The sequence below is a fragment of the Pezoporus flaviventris genome, unplaced genomic scaffold (assembly GCF_033815535.1).
Source record: "Pezoporus flaviventris isolate CSIRO_AGI_PZ_B2104156 unplaced genomic scaffold, CSIRO_AGI_Pfla_v1 ptg000007l, whole genome shotgun sequence".
Classification (NCBI taxonomy): domain Eukaryota; kingdom Metazoa; phylum Chordata; class Aves; order Psittaciformes; family Psittacidae; genus Pezoporus; species Pezoporus flaviventris.
In genome coordinates, this window is record NW_026892555.1 from 23,013,224 (window position 1) to 23,028,524 (window position 15,301).

The 15,301-nt window shown below is 42.0% G+C and overlaps 1 protein-coding gene and 1 non-coding gene across 3 annotated transcripts; both read left to right on the forward strand.

Annotated features, from left to right (window-relative positions):
- The first annotated feature begins 5,082 nt into the window (after positions 1-5,082).
- TRNAS-AGA (transfer RNA serine (anticodon AGA)) lies at positions 5,083-5,164 on the forward strand. The gene has a single exon. It is a non-coding gene; the product is annotated as a tRNA-Ser (tRNA).
- Positions 5,165-5,288: 124 nt separating this feature from the next.
- CFAP418 (cilia and flagella associated protein 418) lies at positions 5,289-15,078 on the forward strand. Of its 2 annotated transcripts, XM_061448064.1 has the most exons (7): positions 5,289-5,515; positions 6,917-7,016; positions 8,572-8,642; positions 9,119-9,184; positions 10,000-10,095; positions 12,013-12,155; positions 12,595-15,078. In XM_061448064.1, exons 1-7 carry the CDS (start codon positions 5,370-5,372, stop codon positions 12,624-12,626), a joined length of 654 nt encoding a protein of 217 aa, XP_061304048.1. In that variant the 5' UTR covers positions 5,289-5,369; the 3' UTR covers positions 12,627-15,078. The 2 variants fall into 2 exon arrangements, with proteins under 2 accessions (XP_061304048.1, XP_061304049.1); XM_061448065.1 differs by having other exon boundaries at positions 5,295-5,515; positions 12,013-15,078.
- The last annotated feature ends 223 nt before the right edge of the window (positions 15,079-15,301 follow it).

Below are 15,301 nucleotides of genomic sequence, written 5' to 3' on the forward strand. Positions count from 1 at the left end.
ACTGAAGAACAAATGCTTCCTGCCATTAGTTTTCTCTTTCAGGCAATAGGGTTTTCTAGAGTGAAAGTAGAAATTCCTTTTATCTTCCAGCTACAGAGTTCTCTAGCAGCATCTTTTGGTTTTAAATGACTGATAATCTACTCTCCCGGTGGAGGTCAGTAAAATAAATCTTAGACGGGACAAACAACCCCTTGAAGTTCAGTTTACCTCCTGTCAGATTGCCCTAATAACCAGTAATGTCACCCTGCAATGCCCTCTGCTGGGAGACACAGCTTGGAGCAGGGAGGAGAGCTACCAGTTCATGTTCTCAAGCAAGGAACAAATACTTGCGATGAGATGGACTGGTTTTTCATCTTCTATGACCCTGTTGGAATTAGGGGGGTTCTAGCTTTTAATTTTCACTTTGCCTTTACTCATTCCACCTTTCGAAAACTGCACTGTTATTAACTACACTGGAAATAAAAAAAATGTTTATTTCAAGCCCAAATAAAAACCTCATTACTGACTTACAGACATGAAGATCTCCCTTTAGCATTTATTGAGGTTCGAGAGAGAGGTTTTATAAGGAAGCTTTCAGCTACAAAAAACATTGCTCCTCTTGACATTCTAAGTAATTTTAACTGTAAAAGCCTGTACAAAATTACACATGCAAAGAGCATTCATGTTATACAGGTGCAATTCTGCCTAAACATATATTTTCACTGCACAGGATTCTTGCAGTGAGAAAAGGAAGACAGGCAAATGCTATGCAGTAAAACAAAGGAGTATATTTGGAACCTGATAGATCCCTGTCAGCTGCAATACAGCATCCTGGGGCCTGAGGAATTAGAATCTGAATCAGCCCTGCTGAGGAGTGGGACACTAGCACTGAGTTCACACAAATAGCAACCTTTCCCCTCACACACATATTCGCACCAAAACCCCATGGGTTATGGATTAGTTATTCCCAGCTCACAGCTCCTACAGAGAATATTCCCTGAAAAATATTTTCCAGCTTGGCAGGGGTCATGTAGCACTATGGCTGCTTTGGTTTCAGCTCCTGTGTTCCTCAGCTAGGATGGCCTTGCATATTGTCTCTCACTGCAGCTGCGCGATGGGCAGCAACTAGGAAGGATTTTTCCACAATAGCCCCCAGTTCCCTCTGCTCCTTTCTACTCATGCTCCACAGCTTAGGTCCTTCCTGGCAGTATATTTACACTAATTATTACTTGTATCTTAAATGGAAACATTTTTTCCTTGTGATGAGATGTTTCCTCTGCTTTAACCTGCTCTATCACCATCTGCCTCCCTCTGCCCTGCTTTACAGGGGTAGACACCCTTGGTGCCAGAGAACACAGGTGCAGTAAAGCCGCACAGTGCCTGACAACACCATTTTTATTTGAAGTTACACATAATTATCATTGATTTGGAAGTGCGACCTCCTTGATGCACAGCCTTACAAGCTAACAGGTTTTTTCCACAAATGACTTTCCAATGTTTGTTATGCCCTCATGGAGATCAAAATGTCATGGTTATAGCAGTTTTCAGGACTAAGCCAGCTTCATTAAAAGGCCCCCAGGCAAGCATTCTTTTGCTTTTATACTGTCCTGAAAACCTTCTGCTTCCCTTGGTGAGCACCACAATGTCACATTGGTTTGAAAATGAGCATGTGTGGCTGAAAACATCCAAAAGTATGTTTAGTCCTGACAGCAAGGGCTCAATGTCACTCAGGAATCTCTGCTTTTGCAAGAGAACTGTAGCCCAGGGACCAGGTGGTTGGTGCTTACATACCCTAACCCTGAAATGATTAATATGAGGGAAGACTGGAAATAAATGAAAGCTGTTCCAGACCTGGACCAGTCTGGTCCCTCATGGGTGAGGCAACTGTGCCAGAAAAACAAACTGAAAATCCGCCCTCTGAGCTGGCACCCTTGATGGAAGGATCAGCAGTAAAGTCCAAGACTGATTTGGCCTCCAGCTTAAACTGTCCTCTGATCCAAGGTCATCTCTCAACATCACAAACGAGTAACATTATATGAGGAATCTTGCACATGCTGCTGTTTTGCTGCCAAGCAGTCTTTCAAGTTGTCTCCCAATCTGGTGTCTTTACAAACAATAATTTCATCCAGAGAAATGCTTTCTAGTGGTTAAATTACAACCAAGAATCTGCATCCAGCCTGAATCTGCACATGTTGATGCACTGTAACACTACTGGATAATAAGCATGGTGTCACTCAAAATGATATTATACTGGAATGTGACCAGGAACAGGAACAGTAATATCCTGTGACTGGGATCAAGGAGTTGAACTGGTTCTACATTTGCTGGAGGCAGCAGAACATGTTGGTGAAAGGCAATCACTGTGCTATTGCCACCCCAGCTGCTGGGGCAAGAGATAGAAAGGGAAGGCAGAGAGGGCTGCAACAATGTCGTCACCACATCAAAAAGAATAGTTCTTCCTCGCAATCATTTCCCTCCTGCCTGGCAGTGAGTAGCACTAGGAAATGACAGCTGTGGTATTCCCTTGCTCCACTGACCTCTATCATCACCCGAACTCTGGAGAGTTCATCATTCAGAGAAGATGGCTGAGGAAAGCTCTACTCAACTGCAATTAAGGCTCTTTTTGGTTTCCAGAGAAAACAGAAGAGACAAATTAACATCCTGCCCTAGGAAGTTTTGTCCTCATCACTGTGGTGGCAAAATCCAGTTTTATCAGCAGTGCTGAGAAAGCGTGCAGTAGCTTGAGGATTAGAGAACATGATGGTTTCAACCCAGGACAGACTTTCAGTTTTCTGTCCTCTCTTCCTGAGGATACACTGAGAAATTATCCAACCCCCCCAAAAAAAGCAAAAACAAGCATCATCATCAAAGGGGTCATTCTGTACTTTTCCAGCTCTTAGCAGTCAGTAACCCTTCTGTCTGCACCAATATAAGCCCCAAGTAGTCAGTGGAGGTCATGATTTGCACAAGCAAATTCACTCATTTCCTAAGAGAGGACAAAACTCAGGGCATAACCTCAACTCCTTTCTCTTGGCCACAGCTTAGCTGAAGGCCTAGTATGTCAGATACACCCCAGTGTGATTCCAGGGACTGGTCTGGAATCAATTTGACCCAGTAAGTCTCTGATTGCATCAGGCCTTTCAGAAGTTTTGAACAACAAGGATCTGACCACCAGGCAACAATCTGCACAAAAACAAACTTTGCAATTTAAGGATTTTTAAAGATCTGTGCTTTTTTTTTCTTTTCTATTTTTTTGGTTTCAAATGCTTTCCAACTGAGCAAATGCTGCAGTGGGTTCACGGAAGAAGGCCCTGAGGCACCCCTGACTTTGGCACCATTATCCCATAGTCACTCCATACATTTTTGGCACCTTGCAACAGACATATTGACAGCCACAGGACTGACGGAAAGGGAAAGAAGCTGTTTTGAAGTCAAAAGAGAATGTACTCAGATTTCTAAGGCCATTTGAAAGAATGCCAGAACGATACTGGATTTTGGCATTCTTAAGCTCCTTTAAGATGATGCAGCAGCAAGTGGTCTTTTCCACATGTGATGATGTATTTCAGGACAAGAGTTTCTTCAAGATTTTCCAAGCCTGTGGGCTCCTGATCCTTTTTCAAATTACAGAGATGATAGCATACCAGGGAGAGTTGTGATTAGTTTAAACTCTCCACAGCTGCAAGAGATGATTGTAAGAATTCCACTCAAAAATCCACTTCTTCTGGATTGAATTTACCTACACGACACTAAGTCCTGACCAAGGGACCACTTAAAAGTGCTGGAGCAGCATCAGTACTATTTAGTTTCTTCCATCACATCAACCCACGGAAGGCTCACAACTGTTCTGCCTAACACATCTCCCCCAGCAGTACTGCCATGATATGGGCTGGGGTATTAACAGTGCGCCAAGTTGCATGGGGGGGGGGGGGGGGGAATGGAATGATTAAATAAAAATTTAAGTACACGGGAATTCAAATAAGGCTTGCAACTCATTAGTTTAATACCAGGAGAATTGTAAAACACCTTGTAACCAAGAGGCTTTACTTGGAGCTGTTAAGGACTGCAGCCCCCACTTCACCATGGACTGACCAATTTTGACTGGTCTTGGCAACAAGGGGGAGGGTGCAAGCACTGAGCTTTCTGTCTCAGCTGACCCGAGGAGACAGCAATGCTTTGTTTTGCTTAGCAGGACCTCTCTTTCCCTCTATGTTGCTTCCTTGGCTTTCTAATCAAATATAGTCGTTTATCACAGTGTTTTCAAAGATTCACAGTGATGTCACAGACTGTTTCCTTCTCTTTTTCCCAGAGAAGCTGTGTCTGCCCCATCCCTGGCAGTGTTCAAGGCCAGGTTGGATGGGGCTTGGAACAACCTGGTCTAGCGGAAAGTGTCCCTGCTCATGGCAGGGGGTTGGAACTGGATAAGCTTTAAGGTCCCTTCCAACCCAAACTCTTCTGTGATTCTGTGATTCTATACACACCATCCACCTCCACCATTTGTCTTCAAGTGTCATCATTGACAACACTGCCAGTGTGCCCACCTTGAGGCATTTGACCTGTTTGAAGGCAGAGGAGGCTGGAGCACGCATTGGAAGACCAGTGACCGACACCTCCTCCATTTGTCTGGATTTAGTAACACACCACCAGGTGACACCACGTTTTATGGGTGTTTTCTCAAAAATACTAAACAAAGCGTATACCAAAACCCTGTGTGCTGAAGTTGTCTCTTTGTCCAGGAAAGGGAGCCTGCGGTGCCACCGCATGAAGCCCTGCAGCCTCACCGCCAGCTCAGGGCCATTGCCACTTCCCCCAGCGACTCGGCTGGAACCGGCCACCCCTATGGCAGGAGGGGGTTAGAACCAGATGATCCAACCCAAACCATTCTGTGATCCTCCCATGGGACTCAGCAAAGCATAGTCATTTCTTTTTGCTCTGAACAGACTACAGAACTACAGCATACTGAACTACATTACAAATACATAAAGCATTAACCGTTTCATTCTTTGACTCCACCCCTAACCAGAAGACATGCCCTAACTACCAAACTGCAGCTCTCACAGCCGGGTAGTTAGGCCTATTGCCGTGCGCACAGCTCCTTCAGCATGCGTAGTCGTGGCCGAGTGGTTAAGGCGATGGACTAGAAATCCATTGGGGTCTCCCCGCGCAGGTTCGAATCCTGCCGACTACGACCGCGAGTGTGCGGGCTCCGCGGTTGTTTTTTTCTCCTGTGCACTCGTTTCTCCGGGCTCCGTGGGCCGGGAGGCAGGGCGGGCCCAGACCCCGGCAGCGGACGGCTCCCCAAGCGCCCCCCACCCCCCTTCGGACGTGGAGACTCCGCCCACTGCCGGCGCCTGGCGTGCGGGGCCGCCTTGGCAACGGCTGGCGGCGGCAAGATGGCGGATGACTTGGACCAGTTACTGGATGAAGTGGAGAGGCGGCTCTGCTGCCTGCCGGGCAGCGAGGCGGCGGGCGGCCACCGGCACAGCGGAGGCGAGGCGGCGGCGGCGGCAGCAGCAGTAGCACCGAAGGAGGAGGGCAGGTTAGCGGTCCTGCGTCGGTCCGGCGGCCTCACGCACCCCCCAGCCGGGCGGGCCGGCGCTGTGGTGGCGCGCAGCCCATCCCTTTCCCTTCCTGCGGGCGTCTGGCCAGATCTCTCAGGAGCCGAAAACACCGAGGTTCGGGAGCCGAAACACTGAGCGGCGGTCAAACAGTGTCCCCTGGAGTACTTATTTGTAAACACCCCAGTCGTGTGCCAGCGAGCTGAGTTACTTCAGATAGTCTTTGTCTCTTGGGAGTATCCCAGTCTCGGATTAAATATGGCGTTAAAAGCCTAACTAATTTGCTTGTGAGTTAGGATCAGGGATTACTGAGCTCTATAGCTGACCTTATGGTATATATAAAATATATAAAATCCTACGATTCGGAGCCGGAAGAACTTTAGCACTAGTATTGTGAAACGTTTCATTTTGATACATGTGTTCCGATCATAGTTTTTCTATTCACCATACCTTCCATAGAAAGCACTCAATTTACACTCTGCACTTTCAGGGATCCACCCCAAATTTCAGTTTTCAAATGGGTCTGAATACCAACAGGTTTGGTTGTGACACAGTCGCTGCTGGCAGTACTGCCAGTAAGTCTGCCATGCTGCCAGGCTCCCATCCCGGCCCTTGATGGTGTCTCAGGCTGTTTGGAAGGTCTGTGGACCACGGGGGCTTGGCCAGATATCTCCAGAGGTGTGCTGCTGAGTGCTTACCCAAGAGGCATTTCAGAGTCCCAGGCACTGCCTTTGGCCACATTACTGAACTCGCCCATTGTTTGCATAATGGTTAGAGGTGCGCTTAAATTTAGTCAATCTAATGACAATATTTTAAAAAAATCACACAGTTTTCTTCTTTCTCAGGAACAGATTTGTACTTGATTGGTTGATGCAGCAGTACTACAGGCCTCCCTTTCTTTGACAAAGAGCTAGCAACCAGCAGACTTGAGTGACAAGACTTCTCACTTGGGTGAAAGCAAAGTGCAGGTGATCTCTCTCCAAATGCATACAGTTTGACAGGAATTCCTTCAGAACACCTGCAGTTCTATAGCATGAGGAGAGAACTCTTTCTCACCTTCGTATATTCCTGTTGCTGAAGATAAACATGAAAGAGCAGGGCTGACCAATTTATTGCTCAGTAAATGCAGCATGGGTTATATTATCATACTTTTATTCAGGGTTGGAAGTGACTGGAAATAAAAGAAGCAAGCAAAAATAACAGCAGGGACTGAAAGGCATCATCCTGCAGTTTATATCTGTCCAGTCATTATTTGGATGGCCTACCTTAGATACTACAGAAATATTAGAGGGAAAAGGCTGTAATTAAATTTATTTAACTTAAAATTGTTGGAACTACTTTGGTCATGCTACAAAATGAAGGCTGATTTGTTTGTTTTTCAGATCACCTGAACTGTTTCTGAGTGCTGACAGCAGTGAAGAAGATCTAGACGACATTATTGATGAAATCTGTAATGACAGCAGATTTACCAAAACACCTCTGGTGAGTAGGAATCTAGAGAAATACAAAAGAGATGAGGTTCAGCCATGGAAAGAAAAGCACCATAAACTAAAGCTGTTATAAAGCAAAAAAATAAACTAAAACAAGCTGTAGGATAAACTTGGAAAATAAAGCAGAAAGGAAAATGCAGCAATCCTGTAGTGAGTTTCAAGAGAGATAAAAGTATGGTCTTACCCAGGCAATAACAGACAATTAAAGGAAATGCTAGTTCAAGATAGAGCATAATGTCAGATATCACAGAATCACAGAATAGTTTGGGTTGGAAAAGGAACCTCTGGAGATCATCTGGTCCAACCACCTGCTCATGCAGGGGTACCTACAGGACCATGTCCAGAGAGCGTTTTACTGTCTCCAAAGATGGAGTCTCCGCAGCCTGAGTAACTTGTGTCATGGCAACTTGTTGCCACGACACGTAACTGCTCAATCACCCATCCCTTCCCTCAGTGGGATGGGGAGAAGAATTGGAAAGAAAAGGTGAAAACTGCAGATTGAGATAAAAACAGTTTAATAATTGCAATAAATAATAATAATAATAATGATGATGATGAAGAGGGAGACAACAAAAAGAGAGAGAGAAATAAAACCCAAGAAACACAAGTGGTGCACAATCCAATTGCTTACCACCTACTGACTGATACCCAGCCTGACTCTAGCAGCAATCAGTCCCTTCCAGCCAGCTCCCCAGGTTTATATACTGGGCATGACATTCTGTGGTACAGAATATCCCTTTGGCTAGTTTGGGTCAGCTGTACTGTCTCTAGGTGGGCATAAGAAACTGAAAAGCCCTTGATCAGGGTAAGCACTACTTAGTAAAACTAAAACATCAGTGTGTTATCAGCATTGTTCTCAGACTAAAGCCAAAACACAGCACTGCACCAGCTACTAGGAAGAAAATTAACCCTATCCAGCCAAAACCAGTACATAGTGTTTGACCACCCTCAAAAGAAGTGAAGTTTTTGCATATGTTTAACTGGAATTTCTTGTATGTCAGTTTGTGCCTGTTGCCTCACCCTGTCAGTGAGCCCCATTGAGAAGAGTCTAGCTACATGTTCCTTATTCTTTCCTGTCATGTATTTTTATACATTTGATAAGATTTGATAAGATTCTCCTGACCCTTTCTGCAAGCTAAGCAATTTCATCTCTCTTCTAAAACAAAAGCTCAATGGTGAGGGAGAAAATTAAAACAGCTTTTAAAAGCAAAATTATTAAAAAGAGGGCATGAAATACAAAGTCTTGATTGTAAAGTCAAAATGGTCATGTGGTGCTGAATTCCTTCAGGCAGAGCTGGGAATTCAGTACAGGAAGAGAAGCCTTTTTTCTGTTACTATCTATTTTCATAACTATCTGTTATTTATTTTCATTTATCTGTTAGTTCAGCAGCTTTTGTCTTGGAGCCTCAGAAACCCAAGCAAGAAAATTCCCAAATTCTTAGTCCCCTGCTTCTATGACAGAAATTTTCTGGCTCCGACTTATTAAGGAAAACAGACTATTGTTACTTTGCTGTAATTGTGATTCTTTTATTGTTTTTTTTTAATAGAAATTGAAGTCTAACTCTGCAAGTCTCACACCTGAAAGAAATAGTGCTGTTATACAGGCTCATAGGAAAAGGCAAGTGAAAAGTGTTTTGGCTGGTTGAACACAGCTTGATTATAGCTTGTTGTCAGTCTAAGTATTGCTACTGTTTCATCTGTGTGGACATTAAGAATCTGAGTATTTTGAAAAGCATTCTTTTTAAAGAAAAAGATCAAGATAATTTTGAAGAGTTACTAATGTGCTTCCATGGGGTCAAAATTATTTCTTACTAATTATTTCAGTTATTGAACAGGTTTCTTTGCCTTAAAGGCATACACGTGTACCAAATGATACAATATATTTGGTAAAGAGAGTGGTTATTGTAGAGTTTTTCTCGACACTGTGGTAATGGAAATTTAAAAATTCTGTCATTTGTAAGCATTTGGATATATTTGCCTATATTTAATAAATATTATTTTAGAAATCCCATGCTGTTAAACTAGGAGAAGCATTGTACTACTTTCTCCAAAATGTTTTGCTTTAATTTAATACTTCTAATGAAATCCCTGTAGATGCTCTCCTGTGTACCTGGGTGGAAGCTTTTCACCACATGGCATAGGGACAAATATTTCAAAAAGGTAGGAAACATGAACAGAACGTTCTACTTGCTTTGTCATTATTTTCATTCACAACTGTGTTTCTGTGGTGGTGCAGATTTCTGTATTTGGACTGGACAGGACACCCTTATATTCGTATAAACGTGTCTACCTGTAACTGCAGATGCAGTCAGCTGGGCCCTTCCAGTCCTCTGTTGTTGACCAGTAGATCATTTGTTGGTTTGAGGAGTTGAAAAATGTGTGCAAATGAGACATGAGACTCCAAAAATCAGTAACAAGTAGTTAACAAAATTGCTGCTGTAGGGGATTGTTATTTTTGTCTGCCTCTCTTCAGCTTTCTATGTGATGCTGAGTATGTGACTTAAATCACTGGGCTGGTTTAAATCATCTGAGAGCCTGAACTGAAAATAGCCAGAGTGCTTTGCAAGTGTAGCTGAATTTAGTAGGAAAGATACTTTAAATATTTATCCCCAACATCTTATAGAACATTACTGCATTTCCATGTGGGATTTTTTTAGTAAGTAATTATGCACTTGATGCATATTTGGATGCTGGTCAGGTGCCATACTAATGAGGAAGACCAAAGAGAATATATCAAGAAAGTAATGGTTTATTTTATGCACTCAGTGAGGTTAGAAACCTGTAAAAATAATACATGATCATATAGTTAAAACATACACCATAATGAATGTGCCAGAGACGTAAAAAAAATAAGATTACAGGGTAAGCTTGCTTCTAGCATTTCTGAATGAGCACTGTACTCAAGAACAAGTATGATCTGTGTGGCTTCTCTGATCGTAATAAACTCTTGGAGCTTTCTGTTCTTTCTTGAGCAGAACGTGTGATCAACTACGTTGTACTGCTTGTGACTTCCGCGTGTCACTCTTCAATGACTACGTCTGGGATCAGTCCTGTGATTATCTTTTTTTCAGGTATGTCTGAGGTGGGTTTGGTGTTAGTATTGTGTTACTGTGCTTTCAGGCTTGATAGGAATGGGAAGGATGAAAAGTCCTGAGCACTCCTGTGTTACCTAAAAGGGAGCATGTGTACAGTCTGCTGGGGGGGGGGGGGTCAGATGAGAAATTCTGCAGGGAGAGGGGGGCAACATCTCCCATAATCCGCATTTCCATTTCTACCACCATCACTCTCCCTCTCTGGTCTTAAAAACAATTCAAGTTTCATGGATCAAAAGGCAACTTTTCTGCTGAAATAAGCCAATAATACATGTGATGGGTTGGCCTCTGGTGTGCCATTGCAGAATGCCTACAAAATGAATGAGGACTGCTCCGTATGTACTTCATGCTTTCAGTCATATAGACTGTGATTGTTTCAAGTCAGGTTTTCTTCTTTTCAAGTATTACACTGTCATATTCAGTGAAAATCAGATAGTGTGATTTCTTAGCAGACTTCTTTTTGAAGCAAGGTTTGATTTAATGGAGGGGTGGGATTTTTTTTTTTTATTTTTAGATTGTGATGTCTTTGACTTTAATTATTTCCATCTTTTTCAAGACTTAAAATTCAGGCGTTCTTATTTCTACTTTCTGTAAAATGCCAGGACTTAACGAAGAATAGTGTAGGGTGTGCTCCTAATACAGACAGTGAATTTGGATTCCTCTTTAGGAAAGTCTCTGTATGTGCCCATTCACTGATGGAGATAGCTGGTGTGTTCAGAGTATGTGCATGGCCACGGAGGGGTGTAACAGCAGTAATGGGTACATTATCTTCTTTTACATTATTTTTCTTTTATTACATAGAATCGTAGAATAGTTAGGGTTGGAAGGTTTTTCTTACAGTTTAGGAAGATTTGCATTCTCTTTGAATGCAGATCTTCTTTTCCCATTATTTAAAGCAGCATTAAAAATACAGTGCTCTACTAGTTTACTGAGGTGAGTTTGGTAGCTGGAAAGGTTAAATAAAAATACGATTCTTTTATTTACTCAGGGTCTAAATTATTCTGCTTCTGAGAGCTTGCAATTAATAAATTATTTTAAAAAGCCATGAAAAACATTAGTATCAGGTACTCGTAGCATTGATTAAAATCTGTTCTCTTTAGCAAGATATTTAGCTATTTCTTTTGACTAACCTGAATTTTAAAAAGCAAAAGCAAACTTGAATATTAATTGTTTGCTTCCATGACTAGGTGTCTGGCCTCTTTTTCTAAAAATTCTTCCTTTGATGTCTGTTTTGGGTTTTCTTTATTTAGCTGGGCTGGTTAATGGGGTTTTCTGAGCAATTCAGTGGCCAGTAATTGATGGCCAGGAGGAAGTCATGAGAGCAGGGACAGTTAAAATGCTACTTTTTTACTTGGTCTTTGAAACAACTTGGGTTTGTAATAGCCATGATGGTATTTCATTTGTTGTGGTTGATGCTTACACAGAAATTATGTGTGGTTTGATGTACATTCTTCCCTCTAATGGCTATTTCATTTCAGTCACTTTTACACTGTAACAGCCATCCTGAGTAACAGTTCCTGATGAAAAGTTTCACTCTTTAGTTGTACCCTTTCTGCATAGGGATTTTTACAGTAAGTTTGATAAAATAAATATGTTTTTTGGATCATTTCTTAACAAGAGAATTAACTCTACCTGGTTTTCTTTCGAACCCTTTCTCTGGAGGCTGACACAGGGTCTCTAAACCTGTCAGAGAACATTTGTTACAAAAATGTCAATCTCCAGTTGATCTGAGCATGCAGCAACTATGCACAGGGACTGCTCTCAGGAAAGGGTTGTGTTCAAAACAAAATTCAAACATACCGCTAAATTCATTCATGTCAGTGGTACTCAGAAATGTTCTGAAGAGCTTTTCTGAATTGAAATGGCCTCATGAAACTTTTTTCACTTGATTGGCAGGAATAACATGCCTGAACTTAGTAAACTGAGAGCGAAGATGATAAAGAAGAAGGGAGCACGAGCATATGCTTGTCAGTGCAGCTGGAGATCCATTGATGAGTTAACTGACCTCCAAACAGACCAGCAGCTTCGGTGGGTTTGTGGTAAACATGCAGAATGAAGTCCACTCGTGTGTGGTACCTACTTGTGTGGAAACAGGTCATAAACTCCATTTGTTTCCTACAGTTTTCTGAGAACAGATGGAAACCTGGGTACTTATATCTAGAAACAGATTATAACACCCAACCTTTCAACCTGAAAACCTTTTTCTTTTCAATGAAACTGTCTTACAAGCAATGCGGGGAGTTGATTTATTAGAAGAAACAACCAATTTGGAGGCTTTCTGGAAGTTAAAGAAGGTTAAAACTCATACTCGGTGTTAAAGAAAAGAAGAGAAAATTGACATAGGAACAGAGCAAAGCACCTTGAGACTGTTGCTTGCATCTAGCAGAGAGCCTTATTTCCCATGTCTGTAGGATCTTGGACTCAAAAGGGTGGGTTGGGATGCAGCCATGACACACAAGTATATGAATTTCTTCACAGGAATGCATACTGCTGTTCTGCTTTGCTCATAGCTGTTAACAAGCAAGCAGTTGTAGACCTCTCAAAAAAATCTACTGCGATATCAGCTCTCATCTCAAAGGTTTCAGCACACCCCAAAATTTTACTTTCTTTTAGTCACCAGTAGCCAAAATCTGCAAGTCCTGGAAATTTCCTTCCAGTTCCTACTGATTTCTTCCAAGCACTTTCTGCTGACTAAGGACTTTTACCACCATGAATTTCTTGGACTTCTCTTCAGCCTTTACTGCAAGAGGTGAACAACTTATTGTGCAATTATTAAATATTGTGTGATTTTAAAGAGATTCTGAAAAGTATATGGCTCTTCTGTTGGTATTTTCAAGGGAAAAAAGGCTCAGGCTTTTGAGAGTGAGAAAATATATGTCCCTCCTGACGTTCAAATTTGGATTGTTTTCAGTTTCTCTTAGCTCTCACTTCAGCTTCACTTCGAAATACTGCATGTTCAGAAAGTGAAGCTGTCCTGTTACAACACACTGCCTTCCCACAGTAACACTGTTACTTGGTGAACTGTCTTGATTACAGTTAATGTCGCTATAACTTATGAGCTCTTTCTTTTCATTATGTATAAATAAAACAGGAGGTGGATTTGAGAGCAAGGAAAGGATTACCAGTCCTGGCAATTACATTGAAAAGTGTCTCAAAATGGGAATACTGTCAGTATTTTGTTATGTAATATGTGATACTGTATGGATAGATTCAAAATTGCTTTGTGCAGTCCTAGCTGTACAGAGCCATTTCTTGTGTGTGTGTGTGTGTGTGTGTGTGTGTTAAGTTTTGCTCATGGCCCTAATCTGCACATTTGATCTTTTTCTGAGCCCATTTGAAACTTGATGACCAAGTAGCCCCACAGGATTCTCTTTCGGCCTGGATTGCTTGTGCCACAATGTAGGGAATTAGTTGGGCTTGCAACTTCTGAGCAGGAAATGGGGAAAATCCTAACACCCATCTCAGTTTATGAAACCAAGTCTTATGTGACAAAAAGGAGCATGTCTCCAGTACCCTGGTTTAAACAAACCAGCAGAAATGGTCACCCTGTCTGGAACCGTTTGCTCTGTGGAGCAAATCACGTGGAAACAGAAGTTCAGGACATCTGTGCTAGCGATTTCTATGACAGGACTACAGCTTGCAAAAGTGGAGGCCAGGAAGAAACTGAGAGAAAAGGACTAAGAGTGTAGGAGAAGTAAAAAGGAATAACACCAATATCTATTGACAGCGTTAATCAGCATTTCTCCTGAATATTAAGCAGTCTTCTGTTAGCCTGGAGAACTGGAGAGAGAGGGTTTGTTTTTCAGGGTAGAGATTGTTGTCAAGTGATTGTATCAGTAACACCATTAAGTCTGCACTCCAAGCACTGAAAACTTTAGAAGATAATCCTTATTGGTAAATGTATGTGGAAACCTGAGCATTCCCCTGAAATAATCATGTTTATTCAAGTGTAGATACTTGTTTCTGGCCTTGGTCAGAATGGTGGGATATGATGGCTCTTTGTCCAAATGAAGTTTAAACAGGTGCAGGAATGGTGCTTATTGTATTGGTTTTCATTACAGAATCTAACGTGTTTCTAGATATGAAAATAGTTACTATGTCATGAAATAAAACTATTTTGTTGGAAAGAGGAGTGATATTAAGTATTTGATTTCCCTTGCTTTGCTATCTTCAGTTACACATTACAAACCACTCTACAGTCCTCATATGAAAAGAATGTAAAGAAAGGTAAAATTAGAACTTGGATGTTCATTTGATGAACATATTGTGAGATTGCACAAGGTTTTCAAGACATAGCCAAGATCCTAAGTGATATTTCTGTGTCAGTTACCTGAGATAGCAGGGATTATGTCAGGAATTTTGTTTAAGAATGCCATTCAGCTGTTGTCAAACGGAAGTACTGGAGAGCAGTTTTGCTAAGTATAAATGTGACCATTGTTTTCCTCCAGTTTTTTGCTTTGGGAGTAATAGTACCATTGCTGTTTGTGAAATGGCCAAGGTGAAAACTTGAGACTTTCATTTTGCTTAAGTGATATGCTTGGAAATTTTCTAGCCTGCAGCATTAGTCTGCAGCAGATCCCTCAACAAAAAGCACTGGAGGATGGCAAAATGAGAATCCATGCAAAAGCATTCACTTGGAAATGTACAGTCAGGGTTTAATGTCATGCCAACTTTTCTCAGTCCGTGTTTCTGCAGTACTTGTGGGTAGGAATCCAAATGTACAGAGAATATTTTTATGGGTTTTCCTTCTCAATTTTTAATGTGCTGGTTCGGCTATATCTCACTTGTTTTTCCTGCAAACCATGGAGGGTGTCCAACGCAGATGCTGACTATAGCTCAGAAGAGTAATTACTGGAGATCTTGCCCTGCCATAGCATACAACTTACAGAAGCATAGTAGCATTATATATTGCAAGCTCTGCACTTTATAAGATAAAATAAAGATTTATTATTTCTTTTCTGAGCACCCATTTCAGTTTTGTTCTGAAGGCATTCTGCACATACCAGGCACTGGAAGCTGCCACTTGTTGAATGACTGCTCTCTTCTCTTGTTTTCTGACATGTGAGTCTCTGGGTCATGTAACCAGCACACGTGGTAGCCACACAACAGGAGAGAGACCATTTCAAGACCTGCGTAGGCAAAATTTGATTCCTGCCAGGCTCTTCCTGCACCAGACCCGACCAGT